The sequence below is a fragment of the Thamnophis sirtalis genome, unplaced genomic scaffold (assembly GCF_051295495.1).
Source record: "Thamnophis sirtalis isolate CommonGarterSnake01/CBP01778 unplaced genomic scaffold, rThaSir2_p1.2 scaffold_10, whole genome shotgun sequence".
Lineage (NCBI taxonomy): Eukaryota > Metazoa > Chordata > Lepidosauria > Squamata > Natricidae > Thamnophis > Thamnophis sirtalis.
This window is the reverse complement of record NW_028261390.1, coordinates 570229-590925: the sequence shown is the minus strand read 5'-3', so window position 1 is coordinate 590925 and position 20697 is coordinate 570229. Positions and strand designations below refer to the sequence as shown.

The 20697-nt window shown below is 56.0% G+C and overlaps 1 protein-coding gene across 1 annotated transcript in view; it reads right to left on the bottom strand.

Moving 5' to 3' along the window:
* Positions 1-20697, bottom strand: part of EXOC6B (exocyst complex component 6B) — a 103084-nt gene that overhangs the window by 27730 nt on the left and 54657 nt on the right. The window contains 4 exon segments of the mRNA XM_087723879.1: positions 1717-1777; positions 1779-1859; positions 18670-18849; positions 19633-19767. Coding sequence (XP_087580005.1) covers positions 1717-1777; positions 1779-1859; positions 18670-18849; positions 19633-19767 — 457 coding nt within the window.

The following is a 20697-nucleotide window of genomic DNA, read 5'->3' as shown; positions in this document are numbered from 1 at the left end:
AAAGAGCTTGAGGAAGAGACCTCGTTTGAAGAGAAGTGAAATACCGGGGAAGCACAGGAGCAATTAGGAAAAGGCTCCGTTGTCAACAAGGCTTCTGTTCGAGAGATCGAGCCCCGGACTCCACTTCAACTCACTTTTGCCGGGATTCTGACATCCCCATTTTTATCACGTTCGTTCTTCCAATGGTGTCCCCCTGACTCCCGAAGTGATGAAAGAGGAAGAGAAGGAGAAGAAGGGGAAGACGCTGACTAGCGTATGCCATCTTTTATGGGGGGTGGAAATATAGTTTGCTGCGTTTCTTCTGCTTTGACATGGTCTGTGGACTAATCCTGAACGTTCTTCCCAGTTTGGGGCGGAATCCGTGATCTCTCCTGGAGCCGAAGCTGGAGGAGAAGGTTGCATCATGGATTTCCCATCTCCGTAACGCTCCAGCCTAGGTCTGGTTGATGGTCCTTCTGAGGAACATCTCAGATCTTCTTGGAGCAGCTTGTAGGCGATGGCTCCAATGTCTTCATTTTCCCCAGCATCTCTGCAGGAATCATCTGGCCTTTTCATGGGAGTCCAAGATTTCTGCTTCCTCGACTGTGTCCGTGGTCTTCAAACCCATTTTTCACCCAAATTGCCCCCAAAATGACAGCTTTCAGTACGGTTCTTTTCAGTTTTGTACAAACTTGTGATCTCCCACTTGGCTTTCCATCCCTGCCTCCAGGCAGCCTAAAATCTCAGCCCAATCCTTCTGGAGGCCCCAAGAGGTCTTCCAGGGGCCCAAGGGGACCTCTTTACAAGGGTTCTCCTGGAGGAAGGCGGGGGAACGGAAGGAAGCTCCTTCTGCGGCCACTGGCTGCCCCTGCTGCCCTTGCCCCACGGACACTGGGTGGGACCAGCTGCTCCCCCTTAAGGACCCCGGCAAGCGAGGGGGAGGGTGTTCAAAGGGACTGAGGGGGGCTCAGCTCTCCTGAGAGACAGGAGGAGCCTGGGGCTTCTCCAAGGAAGCGGAAGAAAGGCAGCCCTGATCAAGCCAGCTGGGCTTGCAGGAGACCAAAAGTCAGAACGGAACGAGGAGGAGGAGGAGGAGGAGGAGGAGGAGGAGGAGGAGGAGGAGGAGGAGGAGGAGGAGGAGGAGGAGGAGGAGGAGGAGGAGGAGGAGGAGGAGGAGGAGAAGAAGAAGAAGAAGAAGAAGAAGAAGAAGAAGAAGAAGAAGAAGAAGAATTATTATGGGATGGAAGAGAGCGAGGGGACCCTTCTCTAGACCGTCCTGGCTTCCCTGCTCCTGAAGGGCTCTGAGGGGTCCGAAGGGGTTGATTTGGGGACCTTTTCCCAGGATGAAGTCCTGACACTGGACGTCTCCAGCCAGGCTCGCCTTCCCACTGGATGCTCTTTCTCTGCCTGGTTGCGAGGCCTGAGGGATCCTGAACAAAATCCATTACAGGTAGTCCTCGACTTACAACACTTCATTTAGTGACTGTTCAAAGTTACAACAGCACTGAAAACAAGAGACTTAGGACCATTTTTCACACTTATGACTGTTCTAGCATCCCTGTGGCCACATGGTTTACATTTGGATGCTTGGTTCATATTTATGACGGTCTCAGTGTCCTGGGGTCATGTGATCCCCTTTTGCGGCCTTTCAGGGTGGGGCAGGGGGTTGGGCTAGAAGACCTCCAAGGCCCCCTTCCCACCCGGTCCTCCTCATCTTCCTCTGAGGCCCATCCTTACCTTCGCAGGCGGCCACGTCCAGGCTGAAGAGCTGCAGGGCGCCCAGGGACAGCTGACGGACTTTCGGCCTCCAGCAGCTGCTGCATCAGAGAGGTGGAGAGGTGCTTGCAGGCAGACATGCAGGCCGTCTGGGCCACCTTCCCTGGGAAGGAAAGAGGGGGGCTCCGGGTGAGTCTGGGGGGCAGGAGGAGCCCCGGAGGAGAGCCCCCAGCAGCCCCCCTTCCCCAAGGCCCCCTTAAGGGGTGTCCTCCACGGACAGTTCAAAGTCACGAGGGCACTGAAAATGGTGACTTATGACCACTTTCCACACTTATGACCCCTGCAGAATCCCCACGGTCACATGATCAAAATCCAGGTGCTTTGCCAAATGACTCCCGTTTATGACGGTCACAACATCCTGGGGTCACGTGATCCCCTTTTGTGACCTTCTGACAAGCAGAGTCGTCAAGGAAGACAAGATTCTCTTAACAACCGCAGTGATTCACTTAACAAATGTGGCAAGAGAAGCTGTAAAATGGGGCGGAACTGACTTAACAAATTTCTCACTCCGGACCAGCAAAGCCCAAACACAATTTAACAACTGCAATTATTCTCTTAGCAACCGTGCCGAGGAAAGTCATAAAATGGGGTGAAACTCACTGAACAACCGTCTCATTTAGCAATGGAAGTTTGGGGCTCAACTGTGGTCATTAAGTCGAGCGCTGCCTATGCCCACTGCTTGGCTCTGCCATTGTTTGGCGTCGCCCAGCCCAGCTTCCAATGAACTTGGCCCCAAAGAGGCTCCCCAGCGCCCCCCCCTCTGTCCCCCCCCGGCCCTTTCCTGGCTCTTCCTCGCAGGCAGAGAGAATCGGCATTTCTCGCCCTGCGCCCCCACCCACCCCCCTCGCCCCCCATCCAGAGAGACCCTTGTTTCCTCCTCCTGTCCAAGCCATCTGCAAGGGCCTTCAAGGCCAATAGGGGATGGGGGGGGATCCCAGAGTTTAATCCCCCCACCCAGAGGGCTTCCCTTCCAGAATGGGCACCAGGCACCCCCCCCATGCCACCTGCAAAGTCTGCTTGAAGACCGAGAGGGGTGGGGCAAAGGTAGAGCCCTCTGCAGCCTGGCACCTGCCTTCCAGGACAGGGCAGCTGCGCTTTGCCCAATGCCAGGAAAGGGGCCTTTGGCGAGAGACGCCCGTTCTGCTCCCTGGCACAGCCTGGAGCTCCTGCAGAGAGAAGCTCAGAAGGCCAGGGGGGCATCAAAGGAAGGGAAATGGGCTTAGGTCAGCTGGAGCCAGCGGGGGATTAGGGAAAGAGGATTGGGCTTCAGAGGGAGAGCTTCCCAAAGATTTCCCCCTCTGCCCCCTCCCCCCCACCCCCCTGATCTCTGCCTCCTGAGGAGCATCAGCCCCAGCCAGAGGAGGGGGAGAAGGGGGGAGGAGGGGGAGAGAGGGGAGAGGAGGGGGAGGAGGGGAAGAGGAGGAGGAGGAGGGGAGGGGAGGAAGAAGAGGAGGAGGAGGAGGAGGAGGAGGAGGAGGGGCCTTTCCTGCTTCCCAGGGCCGAGAGTTGCAGAATCTTCTTTTTAAAGACTCCTTGAGTGAAACTGATTGGACCAAGCGAAACACAGCAGTTATTTCCATGGAATCAGCAAGATCCTGAACAAGATCCGTTATAAGTAGTCCTCGACTTACAACAGTTCATTTAGTAATGGTTCGAAGTTACAACGGCACTGAAAAAAGTGACCTAGGGCCGTGTTTCACACTTACGCCCATTGCAGCCTCCCATGTGACCGAAATTCAGACACCCGGCCATTGACTCGCATTTGTGACGGTTGCAAGGTTCTGGGATCACGTGATCCCTTTGGTGGGCTTCTGATCAGCAAAGCCAATGGGGAAGACAGATTCATTTAACAACTGCAATCATTCACTTAACAACCGTGGCGAGAAAGGTTGTAAAATGGGGCAAAACTCGCTTAGCAAATGTCTCACTTAGCCACTTAAATTTGGGGCTCAATAATTCGAGGACTCCCCACCTGCGCTTCTAGCTCCCTTTTCCCAGTGAGACACCTGAAGCCGGCCAGGTGGGAGCCCCTCCCTCCCCTCCCCCGGAGTAGACGCCCAGAAGGCTTCCCGTTGCCTCGGCTGGAGCCCCCTCCCCATCTGAGTGGGACCGAGACTCAGCCCCACCTTCCCTCCGAAAGGGGCTTTTTCACGAGGCCCCTGGCCTTTTTCTCTGTTTTCCCATGAAGACGCTTCGCTTCTCATCAAGAAGCTTCCTCGGTTCTGTCCGAAGGGGACAGAGAATGGGAGGATTTGTGTCCCTGGGAGTCCTCTGGGGGGTCAGTGCTCTCTCTGAGAGCCCCCGAGGGCCCCTGGGGGTTCAGCTGTGGGCCCTGGGATGACCCCCAAGTGGCCTCCACAACTTCCCTAGAGCAGTATTTCTCAGCCTTGGCGACTTTAAGTCCTGTGGACTTCAACTCCCAGAATCCCCCAGCCAGCATAGCTGGCTGGGAATTCTGGGAGTTGAAGTCCACAGGACTTAAAGTCGCCAAGGCTGAGAAACACTGCTCTAGAGAATACGACTGGAAAGAATGCCATCCCCTCCGTTCTCCACCCTTCAGTCAGAAGAGAAGGAGCTTCTTGAGGATTTCTTCGGGGGGGGGGGGGGGGAAGCAAGGAAAAGCAGGGTCTTCCCTCGGCCTTTGGGGGCTCAGGAGGAGCCTGCCCGGGAACCAGAGGGGGCCTGGAGTGGCTGGGCTGCCTCTCTGCTCCTCCACGAGCCTCGTCTTGCCTGCAGAACATGATCAGCCGAACTCTCCCGGTTGCTCACTGCAGATAAATCTTTGGTGATTAATTATGAAGCCTTGGGGGGAAATGAGGAGGAGGGAGGGGCAGCTGACAAGGGAAACTGTCCAGAGAGGGAGGACACAGAAGGAAAGTGTGAAGGAGATCATAAACTGGGTGAGGCCGATTACATTCCTACAAAAGAAGAAGAAGAAGAAGGAGGAGGAGGAGGAGGAGGAGGAGGAGGAGGAGGAAGGGGAAGGGGAAGGGGAAGGGGAAGGGGAAGGAAGAAGAAGAAGAAGAAGAAGAAGAAGAAGAAGAAGAAGAAGAAGAAGAAGAAGAAGAAGAAGAAGAAGAAGAAGAAGAAGAAGAAGAAGGGGATTCCTATTCTTCCTGTGGTTAGAAGCAAGAGAGTAGGGGGAGGGAGGGAGGGAGGGAGGGAGGGAGGGAGGGAGGGAAACAGAGAACCACCTGGGACTGGGGAGAAATCGGCTGATAGTGGAAACAATTAACCGGCCAAAGTTGTACCTACTCCATTGCTGAAGGGGATTTTTAGGGGATCGGACCACCCTTGGTCTGAAATACTTTAGGGCAGCAGGGGTCTCCAGTGAGATTTGCCGGCTGGGGAATTCTAGGAGTTGAAGCCCGCCAGGCTTAAAGCTGCCAAGGTTGGAGAGCCCTGCTTTAGGGCCTCAAAGAAGCAGGGGGTTGGACTAGATGACCTCCGAGGTCCCTTCCTCCTCCGTTGCTCTGTTATTTGCTCTTGTTTACAGAGAGGGCAGGAGCATAAAATCTCACTCTGCTCCCGGTTTCCTAGAACTTTCCGGCCAACACTCAAGGTCCCAGTTCAGCCATTCCTCCGTGTCCTTTTCTCCCCCGGACGGACTTGCCGGAGGCCGCAGGAGGAGCAGGAGAAACGGTCTGTTGCTATCCATCAGGCGGAGAAGCCACGAGAAGGCCTTGGCAAGGCTGACAGGGCTCAGCTGGCGGTTGGTGGGGTGGCCTTTGGGAAGACCCTTCAACAAATAGGAGTATCTTGATTGGAAAATGCAAGCAGAGATGTTTTGGGTCCTCCGGAGAATGGGGCAACGACTGGCTGGCCTGCAAAGCCTCAGAAGGCTGCCTGGTGCCCCCACAGAGAAGGCCTTCTCCACATCCGCCTCCCCTCGGAGGGACGGTCTGGGCCACCACAGGCCAGGGTGCCGGAGACTTTCAAGGGTGGAAGAAGGCGCAAGGGCTCTTCTGGAATCCTTTGAAGTCTCTCTGCAATGCTAAGGAAGCCTTGGGGGCAGAAAAAACAGCAACCCATTTTAATTATCCTTCCTGCTTACAATGTTTTGGATGAATGAAACTTTCTTCTCTTTGCCAGGTAAAATTAGTGTTTTATTCTAAATAGACATAATACCTCCTCATCTCCAAAAAGCCAATGAGGACAACAAAGGGAGCAATTTCAAAAGGAGAAAATAAACCCACAATCCCTTTATTCTGTTCCAGGGAGAGGAAACTACAGAAGGGCCGAGTAATCCAGGAAAGGGCTGCACAATCCTGATCCGGCATCCTGAAATCCAGGAGACGTTTGGACAAGCCTCGCCATCAACGCTGGAGGAGAAACCCTTCAGAATGAAACCCCCCACCGGCGGAGGCCCCTCGTCCTGGGCACCAACCACAACATTTGTGACATGTTTCGTGCGTCCCAAGAGATCGGCCGAGAGAGTGGATGGCAGCCACCCATGCCCCTCTTGCTTAGAACGAGCCCAGAGACGTTTTGCTTCTGGAAATGAAGGCCATCCCCCCCATTTCTCCATGAAGAAGCCAACAGCTGTTGACTTGCCCTTCAACACTCATCCGGAGGCCTCACTTGGCACAGCATTTAACAGAAGGTCTTCCAGTTCAGGGTCTCCAACCTTGGCAACTTTCTCTCGTGGACTTCAACTCCCAGAATTCCTCAGCCAGCTTTGCTTTGCTGACCGAGGAATTCTGGGAGTTGAAGTCCATGAGTCTTAAAGTTGCTCTAGCCCAACCCTCTTCTGCCGTTCCAGACAATTGTCCAACGTCTCTCCAAAGCCTGAATCCTCTGCTAATGACGAAGGAACCGGCTCTCTTCTGCCTCCACTTGAAACTCCTTGAAAAGCATTCAGTCTCCTCGGAAATCCTCGCTGGGAAGAACGAGGAGGAGGAGGAGGGAAACTATCCTTCAGCGTCAGGAGGGAGGTTTTATGACAAGAATGATGGGGAAAGTGAATTGTGTAGATGAATCAACTTGCACGGAAAAAAAAGCCGGGACACGAAGCAGACTCCAGCAACCAGGACCCAGGTGATTTATCACTTAATTGTGGGTGTTCTTGCAGGCCAGGTGACTCCGATGATGAGGAGAACATTCCGGGCAGACGAAACCTCTTCAGACCTCTTCATGGGGGAGAGGCATCACACTGGGATTGTCTTCCGAAACGAACAAGCTCTTCTTGGCTACCAATGGAGAAGCGGAGATGTGGCGCTTTAATAAAATCAAACAACTTGGTGGAATCCTAAGGAGAAACAGCACTTTGGTGCCCATTTTCGACTTTTGGCCTCCCTTAAATCTCTATTGGAACGGAGGAATCGGTTGTCTTCCAAGGAACTCCAGGGATGCAACCCCGGACAGGACATTTCCCGTTGCCCGATTACATGTTTGCACACGGAGATGTTCCTGTTCCTTCTGCAGCTCTCTTTTTTTTAAAAGCCCCAGGGTTTGGGCAGGAGTCCTTCCCCTCTTGGCTTCTGCAGCTCGATATCAAGCAACACAGGCGTTTCAGTGCCTCACTGTACGTCGGGTTCACAAGGACGGCCACTTTCCAACCTTGAAGCCAAGAGCCTCCAAAGCCCCTTGGGAGGGGGGCTCAGCCGCAGGAGGCCGGGGGCCACTCCAACAACTTGGTCCTTGCTCTGTCCAGGCAGAAGTGGACTGGCAGGATCCAATCTGGGTCGGCCACCGGGACCAGGGAGCTTTCGGACTTGTGCTGGAACTTCCCTCTCCTCAGAATCTGTGCAGGCATTCAGGAAGAGGGGCATTCCCCGGGGATGATGGGCTCCAGCACCAGAAGTTCAGAAGACCAAGCCTCTGGTCCCAGGGACCGGCCCAGACTGGATCCCGCAAGGTTTTCCTGGGCCAGGTAGCCTTCCTTCGAGACCAAGGCATCCTCTTGGCCAGTGGCATTTGGCCAGTAGAAGACCTTCTTTCCTAGGCCAGAATAAGGAAGGCCAGATCCCCATTTTCTTCCTTCTTCCCCAAGCAGAGCGGCCTCACTCCGATTGGGCCCAACGGCTTTCAGTCGTGGTGCCTGCTGGGGGAACAGCCCCTCCCCGCCTAAGACCCGACTGGCCTTGACCCAGTGAGCCTCTGGGAAGGCCTTGAAGACCTTCTTCCCTTAAGCAGCCACCCCGGGTGCTTAGGCGAGTTCGACCAGAATAGAGCCGGAAGGGACCTGGGAGGTCTTCTAGTCCAACCCCCTGCTCAAACAGGAGAGCTGCCCGGCCTCTTCTCAAAAGGCTCCCCGTCTTCTGAAGGCAGCCCTTCCAGCGGTTCATGGCCCCCACAGTCAGGAAGTTTCTCCTTCATTCTCTCCCTGGTTGGTTCCAATGGCCACTTTCCTTATCGTTAGTTCTGGGCCAACTTCATCACTGGGCTCATTGTCATTTTCCTTTTTTTATGACCCACGAGAGATGCCTGTGGAGATTCTCAACCATCCAGGGTCCCAAAGGTGGTCCCAAAGGGCAGTGGTCTCCAACCTTGGCAACTTTAAGACCTGTGGACTTCAACTCCCAGAGTTCCTCAGCCAGCTTTGCTGGCTGAGGAACTCTGGGAGTTGAAGTCCACAGGTCTTAAAGTTGCCAAGGTTGGAGACCACTGCCAAAGGGGCTTTTCCCAAAAGGCAACTGGAGTTTCTTGGGGGGGGGGGTTCCCTTTGAAAACATTTCGCTTCTCATCCAGGAAGCTTCTTCAGTTCAAAGAAGAAAACTGAAGAAACATCTTGGATTAGAAACATAAAAATAAAAAACAACAGCCAAGGAATGCCAGTTGCCTGTTGGAAAAAGCCCCCTTGGGATGAGCCACGAGAGGCAGAGGAGGTCAGGGAGGAAGTTCCTGCAGGGCAGAAGAACAGCTTGGTCCACCCCCTGGCGTCTTGCTGAAGAACCTCTGGCCGTTTCTCAGACAATCGGCCAAAGAGCCGACCCATCAACCTCTGGATTCTGTTCTGGACCAGCCCTGCGGGAGCGTCCATCAAAAAGGCTCCAGTGGGAGACAGGCAACATTCAGGAAGGATCCCTGGAAATCCTTCAGACGCCTCCATCCAAGGCAAAACAGCAGAGAAACCCATTCAGGGGACGATGGGAGGAACGGCCTCAGCCACACCTTCACTCTTGAGCGATGCACACGGCCAACGCTTTGAAATCTGGCACTTCGGCAGACGCCCCAAATAAAGCCAGGCGCCTCATTCACAATCATTTAGGAGGAAAAGTAGTCAGCTCGACTGAACTTTCCAGAAGTTAGGAAGCGACTTCATGGACTCTCGGTCCTTTTTATGTCTTGCAGAAGGGCTGGGAGACATTGATGCTCTCTGCACATCTGCATTTTTCTTAGGCACTTCCAAAAAGGAAGCGTAGTCAGAGTAGTATCTTAATCAGACTAGAGCTGGAAGGGACCTTGGAGGCCTTCTAGTCCAACCCCCTGCTTGAGCAGGAGACCCTATATCCTGGATACCAAACTCGCGTCATCACGGTGGCGTCACATGATGTCCTGGGGCTTTTCCCATTTGCTAAACTGGGCATGGGCGTGGCCAGGCGTTTGACAGCCCTGCCCTCTCTCACTTCAGACAGGTGGCTGTCCAGTCTCTTCCTCAAAGCCTCCAGTGATGGAGCAGCCACAACCTCTGGAGGCAACTTCTGTCCCACAGGTTAATCGTTCTCACAGTCGAGTGGTTTCTCTTTAATTCCAGGTTGCTTCCCTCTTTGTTCCCATCCATTCTTTCTTGTCCTGCCCTCTGGTGCTTTGGAAAACAAGTGGGCCCCTTCCTCTTCTTTGTGGCAGATGCCACCCCTGGCCCTTCTTTTCTCTAGACTGGCCACACCCTGTTCCTGCACTTGTCCTTCGTCCGCTCTTCTGTTCCGAGCAGGCTCCTCAACTGGGAGGAGCTGGAGGAACTGGGAAACCCCCAGCCTGAGCCTTTGTCATCCCTGTGGCTTCCCCACCCCTTTCCCCGCAGGGCCCTGAATGCCATGGATTCCTCTTCTGGCGGAATTCCCCCACGGGGGATCACGGGCAGGAAGCTCCCAGTTCTGAGGGGATGAGCCTGGACTGGGCCATCCAGGGTGGTGGATTCCTCTGCCTGATCTAGGCCTCAGGGGATCTGCCATGGTCCCAAGGGCATAAGAGCAAAGACCCCCCTCCCACCTGTGGAACGTGGGGAAAGAGAGGAAGAGGCCAATTTCCTGCAGTTCCTTGAAATGCAACAAGCTGGACGGGGAGAGGCCAAAGAGGCACATCAACTATGAAACGCGGCTCTGAAACCTCAAGGCTGCTGGAATCCACCCACCGTAAATCTTTGTCCTCTGGAGCCGTTATTTTGGAATTCACACTGTTTTATAGCTCGGCTGCCTGATTTATGGCTGGGCTCGTGTGTTCCCTCACTCCAGGCGATCTCCGGGCTCTGACCTTCGGGTCTGTTGCTGCTGGCTACTGTGCAGTCTCCCCGCCAGGGCTCTGCGGCCTCCTCTTCCTCCTTCCATTGGCTCCGGAGCTCCTGCCCTGGGCACCTGTTCGCTCTGCTTCACCAGCCCTTGAGTGCATCTGCCCAGCCAGCCACCTTCTCAGCACCACTTTCTCTACCTCTGGCCAGGCTGCTTCCTTTCTTCGCTTTTTCTTTCTTTTGGAGTGAGGCTCACCTAAAATTAGTACGTCAATCAGTATCCCAGGGCCAGGTGCGCTGTTTAACCTGTCAACTTCGTTATTGTTTCCCGTGGTCTCCTAGGCTGGAGACTAAAACATGCGATGAACGGTTGTAGGAATTGGGAATTATGTCTAGTTTAATGAAAAGAAGGACTGGGGAGAGATGATACCAAGTTTTCTGATATATGAGGGGCTGCCACAGAAAAGAGGGGCTCCCCTCTTCTCCAAAGCCCCCAAAGGCCAGACGAGAAGAAGCAATGGATGGAAACTCATCAAGGACAGAAGGAACCTGGAACTAACAGCGAGGACAATTAACCCAGTGGTCTCCAACCTTGGCAACTTTAAGACTTGTGGACCTCAACTCCCAGAGTTCCTCAGCCAGCTTTGCTCTGGGAGTTGAAGTCCACAAGTCTTAAAGTTGCCAAGGTTGGAGACCACTGAATTAACCCGTTGAATGACTTGCCTTCGGAGGTTGTGGGTTCTCCATCACCGGAGGCTTTCAAGAAGAGATTGGACAACCATTTGTCTAATACAGCCTAAGGTCTCCCGGCTGAGCAGGGGGTTGGGCTAGAAGACCTCCAAGGCCCCTTCCAAATCTATTATTCCGATTCTTGCTTAGGTATGCCACCAACTGAGAGTAATGCTTACTTCAGTCCACAATTTCCCATTGTTTATACTTTTGTTGAGCTCACGGTTCTTGCCTGTGTGTGAGTTTGAGTGAAATATACGGTAGTTTTTCTCCCAAACAGCAAAACTAACATAGCTGGCATAGCTGCAGACCGCACCTCCATCAAAGTGTCCATTGACAGCCGCCTGGGAATACATAGAATATGGACGCACAAAATACTGACAGAGAGAGAGAGGAGAATTCTACTGCTGAATTACCCTGAGGGAGGGGGGGCTCATTTGTTTTATTGTAATGACCAGCCGTCCCCTGCACAAATTATCCACCCTGATCTTGGTTCTCTACTGTGTAGCTCAAACCCACCGGAGGGAAGGAGACCCTCTGCACACAACTTTTGTCTCCCATCTACACAGGGGTAGTAGTGATGACACCTGCTTTTAAACTGGGTGCTCTTCACCGTCCCTGTGTGGCTAAGCTCTGTTGAGTTCCCCACCCCGACACAAACTCCACCACACAATCAGTTTTGTGAAGCTGCCGAGCTCCAGGCATGGAAGAGCCCACTGGGTCAAGGGGGAATGAGGAGACCACCTTTGCCTTCTGTTTACCAAGGAAGGGGAGTCTGTAGCCCGGGGTGGCCACCGTGGCAACTTTACAAGCCCTGGACTTCAATTCCCAGAATTCCTGACAGCTTTGCTGCCTCAGGAATTCTGGGAGTTGAAGTCCCCAGGTCATCAGGGGGGGGCTTCCTTGCCCACCCTGCTCTAACCCATTCTCCACCAATACTGAGGAACACCCAGGGCTGGAAACTTCTGATTTCCTTGACATTTCCGTCTGCTCTGGTCCCGAAGGAGAGGCGATCTCAAGGAAAAGGCCACTCCTGTCCTGCTCAGCAAACACAGCCACCTCCAGAAAATGTGCTAACAATTAAGAGGATTTGGGCAAAGCCGCCTGGTAAATCGGAGAACCTTGTTATCAAAGGCCTCATTAAGCGCTACCGAAATTGAACCGCTGTTAAAACAAACCTCCACTAATTCCACCCCTCGGCCAGGGTCCCCCTGCTGCTCCCCGCCCCCCAGCGAATCCGGAAGGGAAGGCCTAGAGGGGGATTAAGAGGAACAGAGCCCGTTCTGATCTTCTCAGTCAATCAAAACAGAGCTGGAAGGGACCCTGGAGGTCTTCTAGTCCAACCCCCTTGCTCAAGCAGGAGACCCTCTCCCATTTCAGACAAACGGTTGCCCAGTCTCTTCTTGAAAACCTCCAGTGATGGAGCACCCACAACTTCTAGTGGCAAGGAGTTCCACTGGTCAATTGTCCTCACTGCCAGGAAGTTTCTCCTTAACAGCAGGCTGCTTCTCTCCTTGATGAGTTTCCATCCTTTGTTTCTCCCCCTGGCCTTCGGGTGATTTGGAGAACGGCTTGACCCCCTCCCTCAAATACTGGAAGACTCCTATCCTGTCTGTCCCCCCCAGAGTCCTTCTTTCCTCCAGACTGGCCAAACCCAGTTCCTGCATCCTTCACACGTTTTAGTCTCCCGCTCCTTAATCACCTTGGTGGCTCTTCTCACTCAACTGTACGTGCCAGACGTGCAGACGAGGAAGGAGGAAGGAGGCCCAAAGTCTCTCTTCCATGCGCCCATCACATGGGAAGTTGGCAGATCCAAAGGGAAACCCACTCAGGGAGGCTTGACAGTTAGTAGGACAAATAAGCAGATGGGGAAAAACCGCTTAGTCAGCCCGGCCCTAAGAAGTCGCCCGTCCGATCCCTGGATCTCCACGAATGTCCGAAGGGGCCTCTTGAGGAGCGATGGATGCGGAGCCTGAGCTGTGGCGTCATCCCAGCCCTTCTTCCCCGGCTTCTGCGTCAGAACGCTACGGCTTATTAAATACTGTAAAGGCTTCAATGAAATCCAAATACACTTTCTCCAGAATCTTCCCAGAATCTGCTATGGACGTCAGCCACCCTTAGACGCCAAACAAGCCAGATACCAGGAAGCCCGTTCAGCTGGAAAGCAACCGTCGTGATGGGAAGCAGTGCAGAGACCTGAGCCCAGAGAGGGGCCAAGAGTGGGGCACGAACCATCCTCCCCTTGGAGAGCGTGTAAGGATCACAGCTGAAGAACACAACCGGAAGGGTCCGTGGAGGTCTTCCAGCCCAGCCCCCCTGCTCAAGCAGGAGACCCTCTGGCGTTTCAGACAAAGGGTTCTCTTAAAACCCTCCAGGGATGGAGTGGCCACCACTTCTGGTAGCTGTTCCACTGGTTAGTTCTTCTCCCACTCCCAGGAAATCCCACCTTTGTTCCAGTTCAGTGTTTCTCAACCTTGGCAACTTGAAGGTGTCTGGACTTCAACTCCCAGAATTCCCCAGCCAGCATGGAGGGAAATTGCACCCGGGGGTCCTTCTCGGAGGGAAGCCTCCGGCTCTTCCCTGTGAGAGGATCCTCTGCAGGGGTCACACATGTGCTTTGCAAAACCGAGCATTTCCGTTTCTCTGCTTCCCATTTGGGGCCTTTGATTCCTGGGGAAGGTCCCCCCCCCAGGCCTTCCGAGCAGCAGCTGTGCTCCCCCCTCCCCCCTCGCCCCCAGCCTCTTTCAGGAAGCCAGGAACCGACCTCCAGAAAACCTGCGACCCAAGGCAGCCTCTGCCCGACAGGTGCCCGTGGGGCGGCTCTGCCCATTAGGCAGCAGAGATTGCTGGGTGAAGTGGGGGGGTCTGGAAAAAAGCCCCTCCCGGTCTTATCCGCCTTGTTGGTTCCCTTCTCAAGGTGCCCCTCCCACGAAGGACGTCCAGGAGGGCGGGGGGGGGGTCTCCCGGAGTGCCACAGCACTTGCCCTCCTGCCGGCCCTGGGGGGAGGCAGAGGCAACCCCACCCCCCATCGGACGCAGGTTCCTCCCCCACTTGCAACAGTCCATTCAGCGACCGTTCAAAAAGGGACTTTTTCACACTTGTGACCACAGCGGCAGCCCCATCCTGACATGATCCAAATTTAGGTGTTCGGCAACTGACTCGTGTTTATGACGGCCGCAGCATCCGGGGTGACGTGGTCACATTTCTGGCCCTCTGGCAAGCAAAGTCCAGGAAGGCGGCAGAGTCTCTTCACTAAAGCCGAGTTACTAACTGAACAACCGCAGTGATTCACTTAACAGCCACGGCAAGGAAGGTCGTAAAATGAGGCAGGAAAATTCACTGAACAAACGTCTCGCTTAGCAACAGAAACATTGTGCTCCCTTGTGGTCCTAGGTGGAGGACTCCCCGTACACAGGGGGACGGCCGGAAGGGCCCAGCAGCCTCTCTCCGCTCCTGCTCTGCCTTCCCTGCCTCTTCCCTGCCTCCGAGAGGCCCCGAGACCTTTGGAGACGGCGGGACGGTTAAAGTCACCTTCCCACCAACGCAGGTGAGGTCTCTGCATAAGCCCCCGCTGGATCATGTGCGCTGCCTGGATAACAACTCAGCAACACACAGTGAGGTCCTCACTTAAGGACCGCTTCCTGACACTGGGGGGCACAGGAGAAAGGCAGCCAAGAGCCCCCCTCCCAACCAGAAACCTCTTGTCTGGATGACAGAAGCAAAAAGAAGACAGCCCTTTTTACACAACTTCTCGGCTTCCACGGGGAGATTCTGACGGAGAGGGGGCCTTCTCCTCCGGGAATTCCCCGGCTGCAGCCATCCCCTACGACACGCAACGTAAGGATGTAACGGCCACAGTGCAGGACACTCAGGCCGGAGGAAGGCAGTAGCAGACATCCAAGAAGAGCAGCCGGCGGTTCAAGGCAGAATGAAGACGCCCCGTCAGAAGAGCCCACTCTCTGCCAAAGAGACGCTGCCTGGGCTCCAGCCACGAGTCCAAAAGCTCGGAAGGCAGAACCTCTGGTCCCGGTGACCGACCCAGGCTGGACCCTGCACCATGAGAATCCTTCATCTCAGGACACGAAGTCAACCGGAGTTTCAGAGGAGGAAGTGGGGGCATCCTAGACCAATCCCCCAAATGCTAGGGGATCCCAGGGGGTTTGGCATTCAGACACATCGGCCCACAACAGGCGCCCCCCGGGAGTTAATTCCACTTGCAGCCCCTTCGGAAGAAACAATGGCAAAAGGGAGAAGACCAGAACCTCTCCAGTGGCCCACGCCCAGATAAGCAGGGATTAACCCAAGACAAACAATCAAGGCCGGAACAACAGCCTGGTCAAAAAAACAACACCCCCCCACCACACCTGCAGGGCAAAGTATTGCATGTAAACACCTGATGATGGTGCGTACCTGGGCAAGGAAATGAAGTCGGAAAGCACCAAGGAATCCATAGAGCCACAGAGCCACTCGGACTTATATGCCGCTTCCCAGCCTTTTCTAAGCAGCTTACAGAGTCAGCGCATTCCACCCCCCTCAACAATCTGGGTCCTCATTTTACCCACCTCGGAGGGAAGGAGGGCTGAGTCAACCATGAGCCGGTCAGAAATGAACTGCTGGCAGTTGGCAGAATTAGCCTGCAACGCGGCATTCTAACCCCCGTGGCTTTACTATAAAACCACTAGATTATTACTTTTATTAGTGGCGGTTGAAACACAGAATGAGCTGAAAGAAGATCAAAAGAAATCCCACCGACACGCCTGCAGCAACGTTTCATTCCGTGCAGTGGAAGGAGCCCTGCAGAAGCCCGGCTGCCCAAGGGGATCCCGTGGGCAGAAAACCACGGGGGGCCTCCTAGCGTTGCTGGCCACTGCTCTGTGCTGGAGGTGGGAGAGAAGCACGCAGGGACCCCCCAGCACCCCTTCGTCTTGGCCCCTGCAGGCAGGGAGCAGGCTGGAGAGTGGCAGTTCCCTCCCTTCTCCAAGACCCCCAGGGATCGGCCAGGCAGAGTCCCAGAATCAGGCCTGACTGGACAGAAGGAGGAAAATGGCCCAGAGGGAAGGATGGGGACGGCTGCAAGAGGGAACCGGGCAATAGGAACTGGCGGCTGCCAGGTAAAACCCCCCCTTTTCTGGAGCTCTGGAAGAAAAGCTCTGCAGTCCCTTCCGCGGCCTTGGCTCTGCCCCCCCCCACCTTCCCACGGAGGGCTGGAGCAGAGCTGGTGGCCCAGGAGGCTTCAACGCCCCCCTCCCCCACCCCACTGCTCCCCTTGGGAGGGTCCGAAGGGGGAGAAGTGGGAGAGGAGGCTTCGCGCCCAGCAGTGGTGCCAGCGGCCGTCCAATGACTCTTTGCCGCCCCCTTCAGGAGAACAAGGGAACCAAGAGGCACTTTGCCTCCATGAAGGGGGGCCGAGGCCCAAGGGCTACAGGGGGGGGGGGGGCACTCCAGGCCCCAGGCTCTTCCTCCCTGCCTCGTCTCCTATCGGCCGGAGAGGACCAGGGTCCCTTTGGAGGCTCTGCTGGGGCTCAGCCCTGTCCAGGCCCTTCCGGCAGCCGCCAGCTCAGGAGCCGCTCCCAGGACTGGGCCGGTGAGGGCCAACGGAGCCGGTTCCCAGGCCAGGGAGGCTTCCTTGAGGCTTCCTCGGGCAAAAGAGCCGCCTTCAGCGGGAGGCAGATCAGGGCGGGGCAGGGGGATCCCACGTTTGAAGGCATGGCAGATCTAGGGGTCTATTCAGCCCAATATCTAGCACAGCCTCTCTGACAGCTGAGCCCAGCGCTCCTGCTTGAAGGCTGCAGCCGCGGGAGAAGCCCACCTCAGGGGGCAGCCGGTTCCACGCGGGCGGCACGCAGAAGGGGCCTTCAGAAGCAGAGGGAGCCGACTCCTCAGCCCCCTTCTCCCCAGTGGGGTTATGGAAGCCTCCGGGTTGCTGTGGGCTTGGAGGCCTCTCCTCTCCCTGGGGCGGGGAGGGGGCACAGCTAGCCCTGATCTGCTGGAGGGAGGGAGAGCGGAAGGGATGCCCCCTCCTGGCTAGGAGGACAGGGGAGAGCAGCCCAGCCATCCCACCTGCCTGCAGGTGGCCCTCAGGGGCAGCCACGGAAGCGGCTGGACCTCCCTCCCTCCTCCCTTCGGCCTTCCTGGAGGGAAACTGCCACATGCCCCCCTTCTTCTAGGGCAGCTCTCCCCCCTCAACAGCAGCCGCAGGGAGAGCCATTGGGCACTCTAGCGGAGGGGTCCCCAATCCAGGGAGCTCTGAGGCAAGAGGGGCCAACGCCACTCAGCTGAGACTGCTCCTGCTTAACACCCCCCCCCCGGGGTCCTTCCAGGATGGCGTGGGGGCCTTTGCAGCTGCCCGGTCCCACAGTGGCTCCACCTCCGCTCTGCTGCTCTTCCTGGCCCTCCTCCCGATGGGGCCCGGGTTCCCTTCCAGCCCTGCCAGGTGGGGCTGCGGGGGCCCTCCCCTTCAGCCAAGCCCTTCCCCCTGCTTCGCTATCCTCTCTGCAATGGGGGGAGGAGGGGTGCTCATAGGGACCACCTCCAGGGTTGCTTGTACCTGTCAATCATTTCCCCTCTCTTGAGCCAGAGCCAGGAAAGGCGTGGGGGGGGGACAGCCTCTGTGCCCCCCACCACAGGCAGGAGCCCCCCACTGCCACTGACCCCCTGGAAGCCCACCATGCCTTGAAAGCCAAAACCAGCCTCCTGCCCGAGCGGCCAAGCTCTCTGGGAAGGGCCACGTGTCCTTGGAGCCACCGAAATCTGCACTGGCCATCTGGCCCCAGTAAGCAGGCTGGGAGGAAGGGGGGGGGGCGGGGGCAAGGGAGGAGGAGGGGGAGGGGGAGGGCTGAGCGGCTGGAGGCGATGAAAGGCCCCTTCCCGGCCCTGCTGACCTCCCGCTTACCCTGCCTGCCGCCGAGGTTATCGAGAAACACGGCTCCTCGGAGGAGGATGAAAGGAAGCCGAAAGGGCCAAGAGAGAAACACCCCCCCTTCCCCCCCACAAATAGAAAACTTCCGGGCTTTGTGGCGCTGACAGGCCGGCCGAGGTGTTGACATCACCTCCCCTCTCCCACAGCGCAGAGTCAACAAGCCCCATGCGCGGCTACGACGGATCCCTCCGGAGATTTCGGTCGTTAACTCCTCTGACACGACATGAAAACAACAGTCAACCCCCAGGAATGAAAGCTCCTTCTCTTTCCCCTCTCCCTCTCTTTCTCTCCCTCTTTCTCCCTCTTTCTCTCTCTCCCTCTCTTTCTCTCCCTCTTTCTCCCTCTCTCTTTTCTCTCTCTCCCTCTCTCTCCCTCTCTCTCCCTCTTTCTCTCTTTCTCTCCCTCTGGGCAGGTCCTCCAAAGCCTCCCTCCATCAGGCCCTCTGAAAACGGTCACCCTCATCCACCCGGGGACCTCTGTGCCCAGCACCCCCTGGGGACCGGATCCTGCCCAGGTCCCTTCACCTGGGCCACAGTCAGCACTGACGGGCGTGGCTTCACAACTATTGGCCCATCAGGGTGGCACGAAAAAGGGGGTTCTGCTGCACACAAGGAGCTCTCCCATCCGGAGGCTGTTCCAGGTCCATCTCCCGCCCCCATGTCTGACCCAGAGGGCTGAGAAACGGAGTTGGCAGCCAAGAGGGCAGGAGGAAGCCCTCTGTGTCCCCCAAAGCCTCTGGGCAGCCGAGGGCTGATGGACGAGCGAAGGGAAGCCGGGCCGAAGGAAGAGAGCTGAAGATTCGGCCGGGCCTTCTATCTGGCCCGGAGGCCCTGCTGACCCCCGGCGGCCCCCCTCCCCCTCCTCCCCAGCCAGACTTACGGGCAGGTGTGTGAAGACAGCAAAGGTGCTGCGCAAGAAAGCAATGAGGTCCACCAGGTAGCCACTGGCCTTGGGGGGGGCTTCCGCGGCCATCCAGTCATAATCTGCAAGTTGCAAGAACTGGTCAATCTTTTGGTTCAGGTTAGTGTAGATCTCCTCCTCGGCAGCGTGGCGGCCGTCCTGTGGAGAAGGGCCAGGTCAGCAGAGAGATCACGGCGGCTCCCCCAACCCTGCTCTGGGGGGAGGGCAAGGGGGGCTGATGGCCCCCCCATGAGAGACCAACCCTCTTCATGCCACTTTATCTACGCTTCAAGCAGCTCCTGCAACAGCCCCCCCCCCCAAGGGACCCAGCAGGGACTCTGCAGCAGACGGGGGGGGGGGGGGGCATTTGACTGCACAAAGGGGGGGGGGGAATCTATGGGAACAGAGGCCATAAGAACCATGCTCCCCTTCCCCAGAAGGGCTGCCTAATGTCTCTGCCTCTTCGCCTCCAAGGAACGGTGGCGGCCCTATTCTTTCCCCTCCCCTCCTTTATTTCCCCCTCTTCTTCTTGGCATGAGGACGGTTGCTTTGCACACCCACCGAGAGCTTCTTCCAGGAGAGAAATTCCTTGCGTGTCTAAGAACACTTGGCCAAATCTCCTGTTCTGTTCTGTTCTGTTCTGTTCTGTGGGGAGCTGCTTTCTTTCCTTGCACTTGCACACTTCTGAACCCCCTTTGTTCAGTGGCTTCCATGATCACCAACCCAACCCAGGAGGAGCAGAGGATGCATTTTTCTTCCATCTTTTTCTGCAAAATATCCCTGTAACTTCTGGAGGGGCTTCCCACAAATCCGTCTGCCTGCCTGCCTGCCTGCCTGCCTGCCTGCCCCCTGGCTGCTTTCAGAGCACTGCTGGGTGGTGCTGACTGATCCCAGGCAGGTCAGCCTCGGAGAGGACTGTGGGGATGGCAACCAAAGGCTCACCTTGAAAGTGGCCGTTCCATAAAGCTTCGTAGTGTGGACGGTCTCTGGAAGGACGTTGGTGATGTTGGTGATGAATTCTTCCAGGAATCGACAGGATCTTTCCAAATGTGTAGTGTTGATAATTATCTGGACCAGCTGCAGGAGAGACACACGCTGTGAAGACCGTCAGCCGAAGGTGGGCTGGAGGAAGTCGGGGCAAGAGGCAGGAGGCCCTTCGGCCTCCAGCCAGAGCAGAGTCAGGAGATGTTTCTGAGTAGAGGTTCTCTGCCCTCCAGGCTTGTCCCAAAGGGGGGCTGTCTTTTTTCTTCTGAAGACGTCTCGCTTTTCATCCAAGAAGCTTCTTCAGCTCTGACAGGATATTAGGGAAGGATTTATATTCCTTATGGGCAGCTGATATAATCTGCATCCTTTTAGAGGGCCACTGAAGCACTTGGAGGCTTAAAGAAAAGAGGAACCAAGGAATTCCAGTTGCCTCCTGAAAAAGCCCCTTTGGGACAACCAGGACCTGGAAGACGGAGAATCTCTGCAGACTTTTAGCCGCACAATTCGGGATGAAGACCAGGATGGGAGGGTTGGGGGAGGAGGAATGGATTTACAGAGGGGAAACTGCAGACCACCGGAACCATCTGCACCACTCAGGTGACCCAGAGGAGGCAGGTAAACCCCAAGTGCTTCAAGGACCCCCTGAAAAGGAGGCAAAGGACCAGCTGCCTGCAAGGAGCATAAATCCTTCCCTTCCCCACCATCCACTCGAAGCTGAAGAAGCTTCTTGGATGAGAAGCGAAACGTCTTCAGATGAAACAACCAGAAAGTCCCGTTGCCTCCTGAAAACCCCCCTTTGGGACTAAGCTCTCTGGCTTGGCCTCTTCACGGGGCTCCTGCCGGAGGTAGAATGAAACCTCCGAGGAATTTTCTCTTTACACCTCCGATCCTATTCAAGACAAACCGGTTGCAAAAAACACAGGAAGGGACCGGACGCCCTCGGCCAAGGCTTCAACGGGGGCAGACGCTTGAGTGGCAGCTCCCCTCCCTCTCCAGCAGCGCCAGAAAATCCACAGGCGCCTC